This window comes from Coenobita brevimanus, chromosome 97 (genome assembly GCF_032717465.1).
Source record: "Coenobita brevimanus isolate Jiangsu-jjx chromosome 97, ASM3271746v2, whole genome shotgun sequence".
In the NCBI taxonomy this organism is placed as follows: Eukaryota; Metazoa; Arthropoda; class Malacostraca; order Decapoda; family Coenobitidae; genus Coenobita; species Coenobita brevimanus.
The window spans coordinates 28,622,076-28,634,530 of NC_137050.1; the positions used below are offsets into that span (position 1 = coordinate 28,622,076).

Here is a 12,455-nt window from a genome sequence, read left to right on the forward strand (position 1 = left end):
AATATCTCTCTTGCTATTCTCTCCAGTTTCTGATTTCATATTTATCACTTCGACCCTGCCTTCTCCCATTTCCACAGTATCTATATTTATGTTGTTCTTCACTGCTATCATCACTCCTCCTCCCATTTTTTCTTTTCAGTCTCTTCTCCACAGTTTGTATTTATCATCTCCCATATGAAAATCAATATCTTCTCTTAACTTTGTCTCTACAAAGCACATAACATCAGGTTCATGTACCCTCAAAAAATCGTTGATTTCTAGTCTTGCCGATATTAAACCATCAGCATTAGTATATGCCACCTTCACATTATTTTTGATGTTTTTTATACCTTCTTTTCTCCTTTTGTCCGTCGGTACCACTTTCTTAATTGCTGGGGGAGGCGGTGGTTGAATCAGTAGAGAGGCGGCCTGCAGTCCTGATGGACCCAGGTTCGAATCCTGGCTGGGACAGGGAACAGTTTAAGGATTTGAATTTCATAATGCAGACTTTCCTGATCTACCAAATGACCCGCCGACATGTCGTAAAAATACCTCCGCTATTACCAATACACCAGTCCTGTATGAGACAGCCCTAGCATGTATTCAATATGGACGATGGGTGTTAGCGCCGAGGTGGTGACATGTGGAGATGTAGGAGGACTACTGGGCCTTAGGATAGGCTACTGCCCCCGAGATATAGGCCCTGAAGCCTTTGCCCAGAGTCGGACACATTAAAAATAAATAAAAAATAAAACACTGTCTTCTCTTCCCCCGTTCTCTGTTTGTGTTTTACCCTTGCTTGCTTTACTAGCTCCTTTAGCTCTTTCTTCCTCATTTGCATCTCTCCTTTTCCAAACATTTTTTAACCCTTCCTTGTCTGATAATTTCCATGTTCTACTGATAATTTCGTTTACTGTTGCCTGGGACTTAAACTTTACCTACAATGGCCTTGCCCATCCTTCCTCGTACTTTCCTAAGCTAAACACCTCTTCAGTCTCTTCTTGAGCTTCGTTGTTTTCCTCCATGATTACTTATATTATTTCTTTAACCTTATTCAGCTCTTCTCTTTCTCTTTCTGATCTTATTGTCATACGTTTTTCTTTAACTCCTGAAATTATTGCACATTTTTTCTTATTGGTACATCCCTAACTAAAGATTCTTTACTTCTCAGTACCCAAACCACTTCCCTCTCTACCTTTACCTTGCTTTGTTTTTCTATAATCTCTTTCAAATTTACATTTCTTTCTTCCTGAATTTTCTTCCACCCTTTATGTTGCTCCTTGATTTCTTTAATGTGCTCATCCTGTATTCTTGATTTGGATTCGTACTCGTCTAGTTTGCATTTCATCCTGTCCCTTTCTTCTTCCAACCTCTTATTCTCCCTCTTAAGCTGTTTTATTTCATTAGAGGCAGATTTATTGCTTACTTTTAATTCCGTAACTTCTCTTTCTTGTTCGTCACTGTATGTACAGACTTTTCCCTGTTTATTCCGTAGAATTGTGATCTCGTTTTCCTGCTCTATGGCCTGTTCCTTTAACTGTCTAATTGCTGTCCATACCTTTTTTATCTCCTGGACATTCCTCTCTGCTGTTTTCTCTACTTCTCCTAGTCTTGTTTGGTTCAACTTTAGACTTCCATTTCCCACATCCTCTTCAGTGAAGCCCTCAAATCCTCTCTCGCCAGTCGCACACAAAGCACCATCCTTTTCTGCCATGATTCAACCATATGGAGACTTTCTACTTCCACTATGTCTTGTTCTTTTTATGACCGAAACCATGGTTTTCCTTAACTACTGTCTGACGGGACCATCACTCACGCACTCATTTACATAATCACAAATAGGCTGGTCTCCTTTTTGTTGCTGATTCAGCTATTATTTCTCCACAATCCAGGAAGAAGTCCGTCTCTGTCGGCGACCTGTGTGTGTGTGTATCTGACTCTGGGCATAAGCTTCACAGTCTGCTACCAAGGCCCAGTAGTCCTCCTACATACCATACACCTTTACATGTCACCACATCAGCGCTAACACCCATCGTCCATATTGCATACATGCTAGGGCTGTCTCATACAGGAGTGGTGTATTGGTAAAAGCGGGGATATTTTTACATGTCGGCAGGTCTTCTGGTAGATCAGTAAAGTCTGATTTTAATAAAATTCAAATCCTTAAACTGTTCCTTGCCCCAGCCAGGATTTGAACCTGGGTCTGGTAGGACTTCAGGCCACCTCTCTACCGATTGACCCACCACCTCCCCCAATAGTTACAGGTTTAGGATTTTAAAAAGTGGAGGGGATGTATGTGGTGGAGGGGGGAAACAAGTGGAACAGTATGTAAATGAGAGAGAAGAAAGAAGAGGAGTAACTGAAAGCGTGAAAGTAATATGTAAGGACAGTATAGCATGAAGTTGATTGCATCTTTTCTTTTGTTGGGGATTCAGAGGAGGCTGAAGGCATTGATGATGATGATGGTGCAGTACATCAGCACAGTGTACTAATGAAATTCCTTTAAAAATTCAGTTTGCTTAAGTACTTAACTCAATACTCTGCCTCAACAGTAGCCGAAGAGGAGTCTGAATCTAGTGGATCTGGATTTGGTCGAGGTAACAGTCGACAATCATCAGTTAATTCAGCTGCTGCCCAGGATAACAGAACAGCACGTGGCCCTCCCGCCAAGCCTGGAAGAAAAAAACCTAGTATCTTCAAGGGCTTGGGTTCCATGTTCAGGTAAGAAACTATACTATTGAAGAGTGTGTATACTGTATGTAGTGCTTGAAATGGATATGATAAGAAATATATTTCATGAAAGATTTTCAGCCAGGAGGTCTGTTGATGATAGGAGAGAAGAGTGTATACTTAGATGGTATGAACATTTGGAGAGAATGGATGTAGGTAGGGTGATTGTGTAGATGGTGTGGGTATATGGAGAGAATGGACATAGACTGGGTGGGGAAAATGGCATTTATAAGTCAATTTGAAGATGGAAGGATGTTTGGGAGGCCAGGAAGGTGGATAGATGTGGTAAATGATTGAATGGGAAAATTTAGAAGTTGATGAGGCAAGGGAATTGATTGGGCATTGAGTTGTTTGGATGAAGTTTGTGTGGTTGGACACATAACAAGGGTCTGGCATTACTTTTTAAACTTGACATTTGGTGGATTGGCTCTGTCCGGTGACAGATATGTGAAAAGAGGATCAATAAAAAGAAAAAACTTAAGATTCTAGGGGTTCAGTGATGTGTGAATGATTTATTTGTCTCATATCACTGAGCTTGCAATTGATGATGATTTTATATATTTATATCCTTTGTTTCTAGGTTATACCTCACCCCATCCTTAGCTGGGAAATGATGAATGATGATCGTGTATAATGTGTTACCTGCAGCTTGTGCATGAGATGTCGTGGAGATAAGGAACAGATGATTAATATTGGTGAACATGTTACCATTTGAGTAATCAGATGAAGAGAATGATGAAAAACATTATAAAAAAGTGAAAATTAAATAATAAGTATATTTGGTTGTATGAGAAAGTGTGTGGAGTGTGGGTTGGGGGGGTACTGTTTGTATAGTACATTAGTAAACAAAGGCTAGGAAGCCCATTTATTAGATCTAGTACTCCATTTGTGACACACTAATAGAGAATTGATTCTGTAAAACCCTTATGCATTATCCAGCGCTCAAGCCATAGTTGTTTTTCATTTTTCAGTACATTCTACTACTTTTCATTTGACAATATAGGATTTGCAAATATTGTAGTTCAGATTCTTTTTAGGTTTGGCAAGCACCGGAAAAGTGGAGAAAACAATAAAGAGGCTGAGTGTCGAGCTGGGAGTGGTGGAGCAGGGGGTGAAATGGATGCAGCAGAGGTTGAGCGGTTAGCAGCAGCCCGGCGGTTACAACAAGAGGAACATGACCACATGCAGGAGCAGTACCGTCGCCTAATAGAGAGCACTGCTGCACGCTCACAGGTGCGTAATTGGTATTTAATGTTGGCAGTGTTAAGCAATACAGTATATTGTACCCTACGTATGTTCTCTGCATATAAGGGAATTCATTTGTGTGTACATGTGTGAGAGGTGAGAGCTGTGTCTGCTCGTGATTTTTGGGAGGATGCCTGTAGTCGCAGTGTAATGAGGTATTGGAGAAAGAGTGTCACTTTCTGCCATTGTTCTATTTCATTGAATTAGAGGAAAGTAAGATCAGAACACTGACTTCTATGTTTGATGGTCACAGCAACAGCAGCAGCAGCAGAGTGGTGGGTCAAGAGGTGTAGTACCAGATGAAGCAGGTGAACCTTCACGTTCTGAGCGGATGCACCAGTTGCGAGCAGAGCATCAGCGTCGCCATGCTCAGCGCAATCGAACCTACCCCACTGATGACTCTGAGGAGCGCTATGAGTCAGCCATAAGACAGGTATAGTAGACACAAAGTTTGGTTAAAGTCAGGGCTTGTGTTGGATTTTTTTTATTTTTTTTTCCCCCTCAATAAATACTTTGGTAAATTCTACATTTTGATGTTAACAGTGACTCCCACACAAAAAGTGGAAATGCATCATTTTCCCGTTTCGTAGTGTCAATGTGTCTTATTATTTTATGGAAGGAATTTGAGTTATCATGGCATATTTTGACTGGTTAGTTTACTATTCCATGATTTAAATTCATGACTGGGTTTTGTGATTTGCAGTTTTGTTAGAACCTTTTTGGTTCTGTGTTTTGAGTTCATTTACTACTGAATTTGTTGGTATACAAAGAGAGGTATATATAGAAAGGAAGAGAGAGGTGAAAAGAGTAGTAAGAGAGTGGATGAGGAATTTGGAAGGAATTTGATTGTAAGGTATAGGGAATGTTAGAAAATGTTCTAGAAAGAGGTAAAGAAAGTTAGACAGGGTGATAAAGAAGTTAGTTGGGGAGTGAAAGATAAAAATGATAGATTGGAAGTGGAGAAGGGGGAAGAAGTGTGCATATGGAGAGAACACTTTAAGGAATTGTTGAAAATAGAGAATGAAAGAAATGTGAGTATAAGTGGCTGGGGAATGGCTGGGAGGAGGAGGGAGGTGAGAAGAGAGGAAGAAATCAGTAGAATGTAAGAAATGGAAATAATGAAGAAAGTCAAAATGGGGAAACCCCCAGAAATTGATGGAGTGTGTGGTGATACAGTATGCTGAAACATGGGGGAGAGTTAGTAGTAGAATGGATTTGGAAGATGTGCAGATTGGCCTGGGGAGGAGGTAGAGTCGGGAAGGATTGGAAGTCAGGTATAATTATTCCCCAATACAAAGGAAAAATGGAAAAAGAAGTATGTGGTAATCACAGGGGCATTTGTCATAATGTAATAGGAAAAGTATATGGTAGGATACTTACTGACAGTTAGGAAAATAACAGAGGAATTAGTTGGAAAAGAACATGGAAGTTTTAGGAAGGGAAGAGGTTGTGTAGATCAGATATTCATTCTTAGGTCTTTAGTGGAAAAGTTCCTAGAGAAGGTAAAGAATTTGTATGTAGCCTTCATGGATTTGGAGCAAGCATATGACAGTGGATAGACAAGGAATGTGGAAAGTATTAAGAATATATTATCCTTCTTTCCTTCCATTCTCTTCTGTCTTTCCTTGTCCCTCTGCCTACAGGTGACTTTACACTCCCTCTTCTGTCTTTCTTTCCTTCATTCTTTCCACTTCCTTCAGCCTGTGGGTGACTCTACACTGAGTGACAAGCCAAATGGTTTCCTGTGCACCAGGAAACCATTTACTATGCTGGGTGGTAACCATATAACCAAATTTTGGCACCTGGTGGTTTAGTGGGTAATTATTGCACTCCAATCGGATTGAGCCAGTGAAGGTTTTTATCCAAGGGGTGGTTGGGGTTGATTGCTCATGTAATGCCACTCAGGGTGAGGCTGGTCACTCTCATCTCAAATGTCGGGACCAACTGCCTAGCCCCAGGCTCCTACGCTCCTCTTGGGGCAGTGTAGGATTGGATGATGGATGGACGGATGGAGTAATTGGGAAGCTGTTGAATGTTGTGAAGAATATGCATGAGGGTGCTAAGGCTGCAGTGCTTGTGGATAGTGAACTGAATGAATTTTTCTATTTGAGTGTTTGATTGAAACAGGGATGTGTTATGTCCTTATGGTTGTTCAGTCTGTATATGGATGGGTTTATAAAAGAGATACAAGGTAGGACAGTAGATGTTGGAACGACCCCAGCGAGAGAGGGCAGTGTTTGCAAACTCCCTGTGCTTTTGTTTGCGGATGTTATTGTATTGTTAAGTGAAGATGAAGGGAAGCTGCATGGCTTGGTGAATGAGTTCAGGAGAGTGTGTAAGAAACGGAATCTAAAGGTGAATGTAGGAAAGAGTAAAGTTATGGTCTTCGAGAGAAATGAAGCCACTGAATGTACATTGAGGCTGTATGAGGAGGAAATTGAGAATGTGAGTGCATGTAAGTACTTGGGTAGTACGATGAGTAAGGATGTAAGTTTAGAGGGTGGAGTGTTTGAAAGGGTACAACAAGGAAGAGAAGTTGCTGGTTCTTTGAAAGCAGTGATAAGGAACAGGGAAGTAAGCATGGAAGTAAAGAAGTCGCTGCATGACAGTATTGTGATACCAATCCTAATGTATGGAAGTGAAGCTTGGACCTTGTTGGACGGGCACAAGTTGAGAGTGAGAGCAGTGGAAATGAATAATTTGAGAGGAGGATGTGGAGTTACACAGAGAGACAGACAGACAAATAAGGACTTGAAAGAACGTGGTCTGGATGTGATAAAAAGCATTAGGAGAAATGCACTGAGGTGGTGGCAGTAGTTGTGCTAGGAGTTCCCTAGGCTGTGTGGCTGAACAACCCTAAGGCCCTAAGGATGGCAGAGACAGGGCATTTCCACAGAGCTCTCAAGGAGTGTATATGTTGTGTTGTTGATGCAGGTGTTTGTGTGCAGTGCAGTCTTCCATAATGTGCTTAATCCATGGATTGTGCAATTACCCTTTTTTTTTTTTCATCCCACCCTGTGGTGCACAGAAAACGAAGAAAAAAAAGTTCATTTTTTTAGTTTTTGTTTATTATAAACTTGAAAAAAAACATCCAGGGCATCATCTGGTGAAAAGAAGAAATCTCTCTCTCTCTCTCTCTCCGTCTTTGCGTAGAGCCATGCCTAAGTTTGCGTGGGAGTAATGGGAAAAAAAAAAAAAAAAAAAAAAAATTGTTATTATAAACTTGAAGATAAACTTCGAGGGCATCATCTGGTGAAAAGAAAAAATCTCTCTCTCTCCGCCTTTGCATAGAGCCATGCGTAAGCTTGCTAGGGGTGCAGTAGTTAACGGTGATGCACGGCCAGCACAGCCTGAGCTGTGGCTTACAACGTGATGTTATCCAGCCTGAGCTGTTGCTCGCAATCCACTGGCTAATAGTATGGGAAGCTATGTTGCATCCCGGACAGGCATCAGCCTCTTCTGATAACTCGAGGGCTGGATGATGCTCACATCACAGCTTGGCCAGGTGGACCCTGTCCTCACAAGGGAGGTAGGATTGAAAACGGTGGATATCAGAAGGCCGTCCATGCAGGTGTGTGTTGTCTTTGAGTGACTGAATGGAGCAGCGAGTGATTTGAGTATGGAAATGCATTTGGAAGCTGGTTTGAGGCGGGCGAGGGGAGAGAGATGATAGTATTTGTGTATGGTATCTTGTACTGGGTGTTGTTTTGATGTTCCTTGGTGTGTGTAGATGTGCTGCCATGTAATGTAGTGGATGGTGTGGGATTGTAGAGACAGCAGCAAGAATTTGTGTGCCTCTTTTGGTGTAGGTGGTCTGTAGGTGTAGTAGCTGTGCAGCCTGTGATTATTTTTAGGGCCTTGTTCAGTATGGTCCGTTGGGTGTTGTGATGTCGTTTAGTGGGATTAGAGGCCGAAGCAGGGCTTGCATAATATGTCACTGAATGTATATATTGTTTATGTACCGTGGTGGTGGTTTCTTTGTTGATCTTGAATTTGGCTCTCTCTTGTATTTTGTTTTTCTTTTGGAAGGAACAGTTTTGCGGGATCGTTGTCTTTGGTTCTTTCTTCCTCACAAAAAAAAAAAAAAAAATCTGAATGTTGTATGGGCAAATGACCTTAGAGCATTGAGTCTTAGTGTGAATTTATTTTTAATGTTTGTGGTTTGAGGTGGTTTGGCCAAGTGAAGAGGATGGAGAGTGAGTCAGTGAGGAGAGTGTATGTGAGTTAGGTGGAGGGGGGTAGAGGAAGGGGAAGGCCAAAGATGAGATGGAGGCATGAGGTGGAGAGGTACCGGTACATGAGAGAGGAAGGTGTGAGCTGGGAGTAGGGCAGTGAAATGGTGTAGGACAGGGCAACATGGAGACAATTTGTTCATGGCCATCCCTTATGGGATAGAGACCATAACCATTATTATTATAATTACATTTTTTTTTTTTTTTTACCCATGGATTGCAAGCCACAGCCCAGGCTGGGAAGCATCATGTTGTGAGCCACAGCTCGGGCTGTGCAGCCGTGCATCATCGGAAACTACTCCAGCCCTACACAAACTTACACATGGCACTACGCGAAGACGGAGAGTGAGAGGGTTTTTTTTTTTTTTTTTTTTTTTTTTTTTTTTTCCCCATCAGATGATGCCCTGGATGTTTATCTTCAAGTTTATAATAAACAGAAACTAAAAAAAAAAAAAAATCATTTTTTTGCACACCACGGGGTGGGATGAAAAAAGGTAATTGTGCAATCCACGGGTCAATAAAGGGGTGTTGAAGTGGACATATGAGGATTAACTGAGAGTAATGTAGAGGTGAGAGAGTGGGAGTGTGGATGGGGTTTATGTGCAGGAGTAGGTGAGAATGAGAGGGCAAAAGTGGGTAGATGCAATATTGTGTGCAAGAGATGGAAGAAGAATATGAGAGAGAATGGATCATTTGGTTCCAGGATTGTGTGGGTGAGATTGAAAGTGGGAATACAAATGCGGGTGATTGTGTGTATGTGTGTGTGTATGCGCCAATGCAAGATCATGCAAGCAGAGTGAAAGAAGAGTTCTGGGCAAATGTGGAAGTATACATGGAAAAGTTTGAGAGGTTTAGGCAACAGGTTTTGAGAAGGGTGGGTGGTGAACTGAGTGAACGGAAGACCATAATTGATTATGTGTGTGTGGATGAGAGAATGAGAAGGTATGTAATGGATGCAAGAGCATACAGAGGTTTGTGAAAGGGTTCAGGTGCAATGGAGGAAAAGAAGGAGGGATTGACAGGAGGAAGTAGTCCATACAAGGAGGGTAGAAAGGTTGCAAGAGGATGGAAAAAAGGCAGAATATAAGAGAGAAGTGGAGGAGTGATTGAGTAAGTACAATTTAGAGCAGGTGAGGGAGGTGGAAGGTGTGTGCAAGATATTCACAGAAGACCTGTGCAGCATGTGAGGTGCTGTGTGGGGTGAAGAGAAAACAAAAGGGGGTGCAAGGAACTGCATGGTGGAATGAAGAGGTAAGACAAGCATATAATGAGTGGATGGGAAGCAGAGGCATGGAGGAAGTTGAGAGACAGAAGAGAGAGCTATGAGAGAGTAAGAAGAGAGTAGATGAGGAATTTGGAAGGAATTTTAGTGTAAAGTGGAGGGAATATAAGAAAATGTTTTGGAAGGAGGTGAAGAGTTAGACAGGGTGATGAGGAAGTTAGGAAGGGAGTGAAAGATAAAAATGGTAGATTGATAGTGGAGAAGGAAGAAAAAGTGAACAGATGGAAAGAAAACTTTAAGGAACCGTTAAACAAAGAGAATGAAATAATGTGAGTATAAGTGGCTGGGAAATGGCTGGGAGAAAGAGGGAAATGAGAAAGGAGGAAGAGATCAGTAGGATGGAAGTTGTGGAAGCAGTGAAGAAAGTCAAAATGGGGAAAACCCCAGGAATTGATGAAATGTGTAGTGAAATGCTGATGGGGAAGAGATAGCAGTAGAATGGATATGGAAGATGTGCAGATTGGTCTGGGAGAAAGTTAGAGTCCCAGAGGATTGAAAGTCAGGTATATTTATTCCCCTGTACAAAGGGAAAGAGGAAAAAGGAGTGTGTGGTAATCATCAGGGCATCTGTCTTCTTAGTATAATGGAAAAGTACATGGTAGGATACTTATTGAGAGAGTTAGGGACATAACAGAGGAATTAGTTGGAGAAGAACAGGAAGGTTTTGGGAAGGGAAGAGGTTGTGTAGATCAGATATTCATTCCTTGGTCTTTAGTGGAAAAGTTTCTAGAGAGGGGGAGGAAGTTGTATGTGGCCTTCATGGATTTGGAGAAAACATATGACAGAGTGGATAGACAAGAAATATGGAAAATATTAAGAATATATGGAGTAGATGGGAAGTTGTTGAATGCTGTGAAGAGTATATATGAGGGGGGCTAAGGCTGCAGTTCTTGTGGATAGTAAACTTAGTGAATTTTTCTATATGAATGTAGGATTGAAATAGGGATGTGTCGTGCCTCCATGGTTGTTCTGTCTGTATATGGATGGGGTTATTAAAAAGATACAAGGTAGTGCAGTGGATGTTGGAGCAGCCCCAATGAGAGAGGGCAGCATACAGAAACTTCCTATACTGTTGCTTGCAGATGATACTGTACAGTTAAACCTCGATATATCAGAGTTCACTACACAGGAATTTGCTTTTATCAGAGGCCAGGAGCCAACCGGACTAATGTCTGATATTTCGGAATACTGTAAATTTAAAAAAATGCGACTTCAGTCTGGACCGGAGGAAGTATAAGAAAGTAGTCTGTATCAGAGTATTGTCCGCACGGTTTGTGTGGTCATGCATTGGTTAGTGGTGGGCTGGCAGCATCGCGACTTGGCTCAGTGTTACCAACCGTAGGGTAATTCAGCCTCATTTCCTGGTCTGTGGGGCAGTAGGGTGATTTTACAAAATGTTTGCAAAATGTTAGGTAATTACTGTACAGATTTTTTGTGTGAGTGGTACTTATATTGCTGCAAAAGATAAATGATATATTACTGTATACAGAAAGGGAATATGCAAAAAAAAAAAAGAAGAAATACTCATTTAAAAAGGGAATGGTTAAGATTGTAGCAGTTAGAATTTAGCAGTTATGTTTGGTTGTTCATTTAGGTTAGAAATAGGTTAGGTTAGGATAGATGAGGTTAATACTACTACAATTTAGCTTAAACCACTAGAATTTAATGATTATTTGTAGTGGTTCAATTAGGTTAGAATAATCCTAACCACTGCCTTTTGAAAATTCTCTATTATTCTCTAGAGTCTACTATGTCAAATGAAAAACTGCTTTAACAATAAGTAATAAGTCATCCATCATAACAGAAAATGCATCTCATGAATCTGGCAGCTGACAGGGCATCAGCTGTTCAGGCCCTAGTCTTGCACTAAACAAGAGAAATAAAATTTTTTTGGTGTTGCTATATCCATCCATCCATCCATCATCCAATCCTACATTGCCCCATGAGGAGCGTAGGAGCCTGGGGCTAGGCAGTTGGTCTCGACATTTAAGATGAGAGTGACCCGCCTCACTCATCCCTGAGTGGCATTACATGAGCAATCAGCCCCAACTACCCCTTGGGTTAAACCTTCACTGGCTCAATCCAACTGGAGGGCAATAATTACCCACTAAACCACCAGGTGCCAAAATATATGCTGTATGGTTACCACCCAGCATAGTAAATGGTTTCCTGGTGTACAGGAAACCATTTGGCTTGTCACTTATTGCAGAGTCGCCCACAGGCAGAAGGAAAAGGAAAGAATGAAGGAAAGAAAGACAGAAGAGGGAATGTAAAGTCACCCGTAGGCTGAAGGACAAGGAAAGAATGAGGGAAAGAAAGACAGAAGAGGATGGAAGGAAAGAAGGATGGAAGAGAGGAAAGGGCAGACACCCGAGAGCAGCACTACATCGAGTGAGTGGATGGTGAGCGCCCCCACCTACCACAGTGTTGTTATATACCGGCATATAAATAAAACAGTACCAGCTAGTAATGTTTTCATCCTAAGCCACAGGGTAATGAAGGGAAATGTAGGGTAATATTAGTGTCCTTGTAGGGCAGAGAGCTCTTTGGGGGTTGGCAACACTGGCCTGTGCTCTCAACCTGAGCCTCAGCTCAGTCAGACTCACAGTGCCCCTGTGGTAGGTAAACTCCTAGGCACTCTTACCATCTCTCAATTTTACCCCCTACGAATTACGAAATGGCTTCTCCTGCCCTACTGCTGCTGCTGCTGCTTATGATGATAATAATGATGTGATTACGGTGGTGAAGGTGATGGTAATGATGATGATGAGGGTGTGATTATGGTGGTGAAGGTGATGGTAATGATGATGATGATGACAGTTATGATGATGATGATGATCTATATAGGCAAAGTGAACATCTTTAGTTTGTAAGATCATAAATAGTAAGGTGTATAAAGTGTACAGTGCAGTATCTGAGGTGTTTAAAATTAAGTTGTAACAACAAAGTACAGTATTTTCCAAGTGATAAAAAATTAGAAAAGTGGT

The 12,455-nt window shown here is 41.5% G+C and overlaps 1 protein-coding gene across 1 annotated transcript in view; it reads left to right on the forward strand.

Moving 5' to 3' along the window:
• Window positions 1–12,455, forward strand: part of baz (par-3 family cell polarity regulator) — a 423,470-nt gene that overhangs the window by 335,728 nt on the left and 75,287 nt on the right. The window contains exons 22-24 of the mRNA XM_080283282.1: window positions 2,532–2,700; window positions 3,747–3,942; window positions 4,214–4,387. Of these exons, the coding sequence (XP_080139408.1) occupies window positions 2,532–2,700; window positions 3,747–3,942; window positions 4,214–4,387 (539 nt within the window). The remainder of the gene's footprint in view (window positions 1–2,531; window positions 2,701–3,746; window positions 3,943–4,213; window positions 4,388–12,455) is intronic.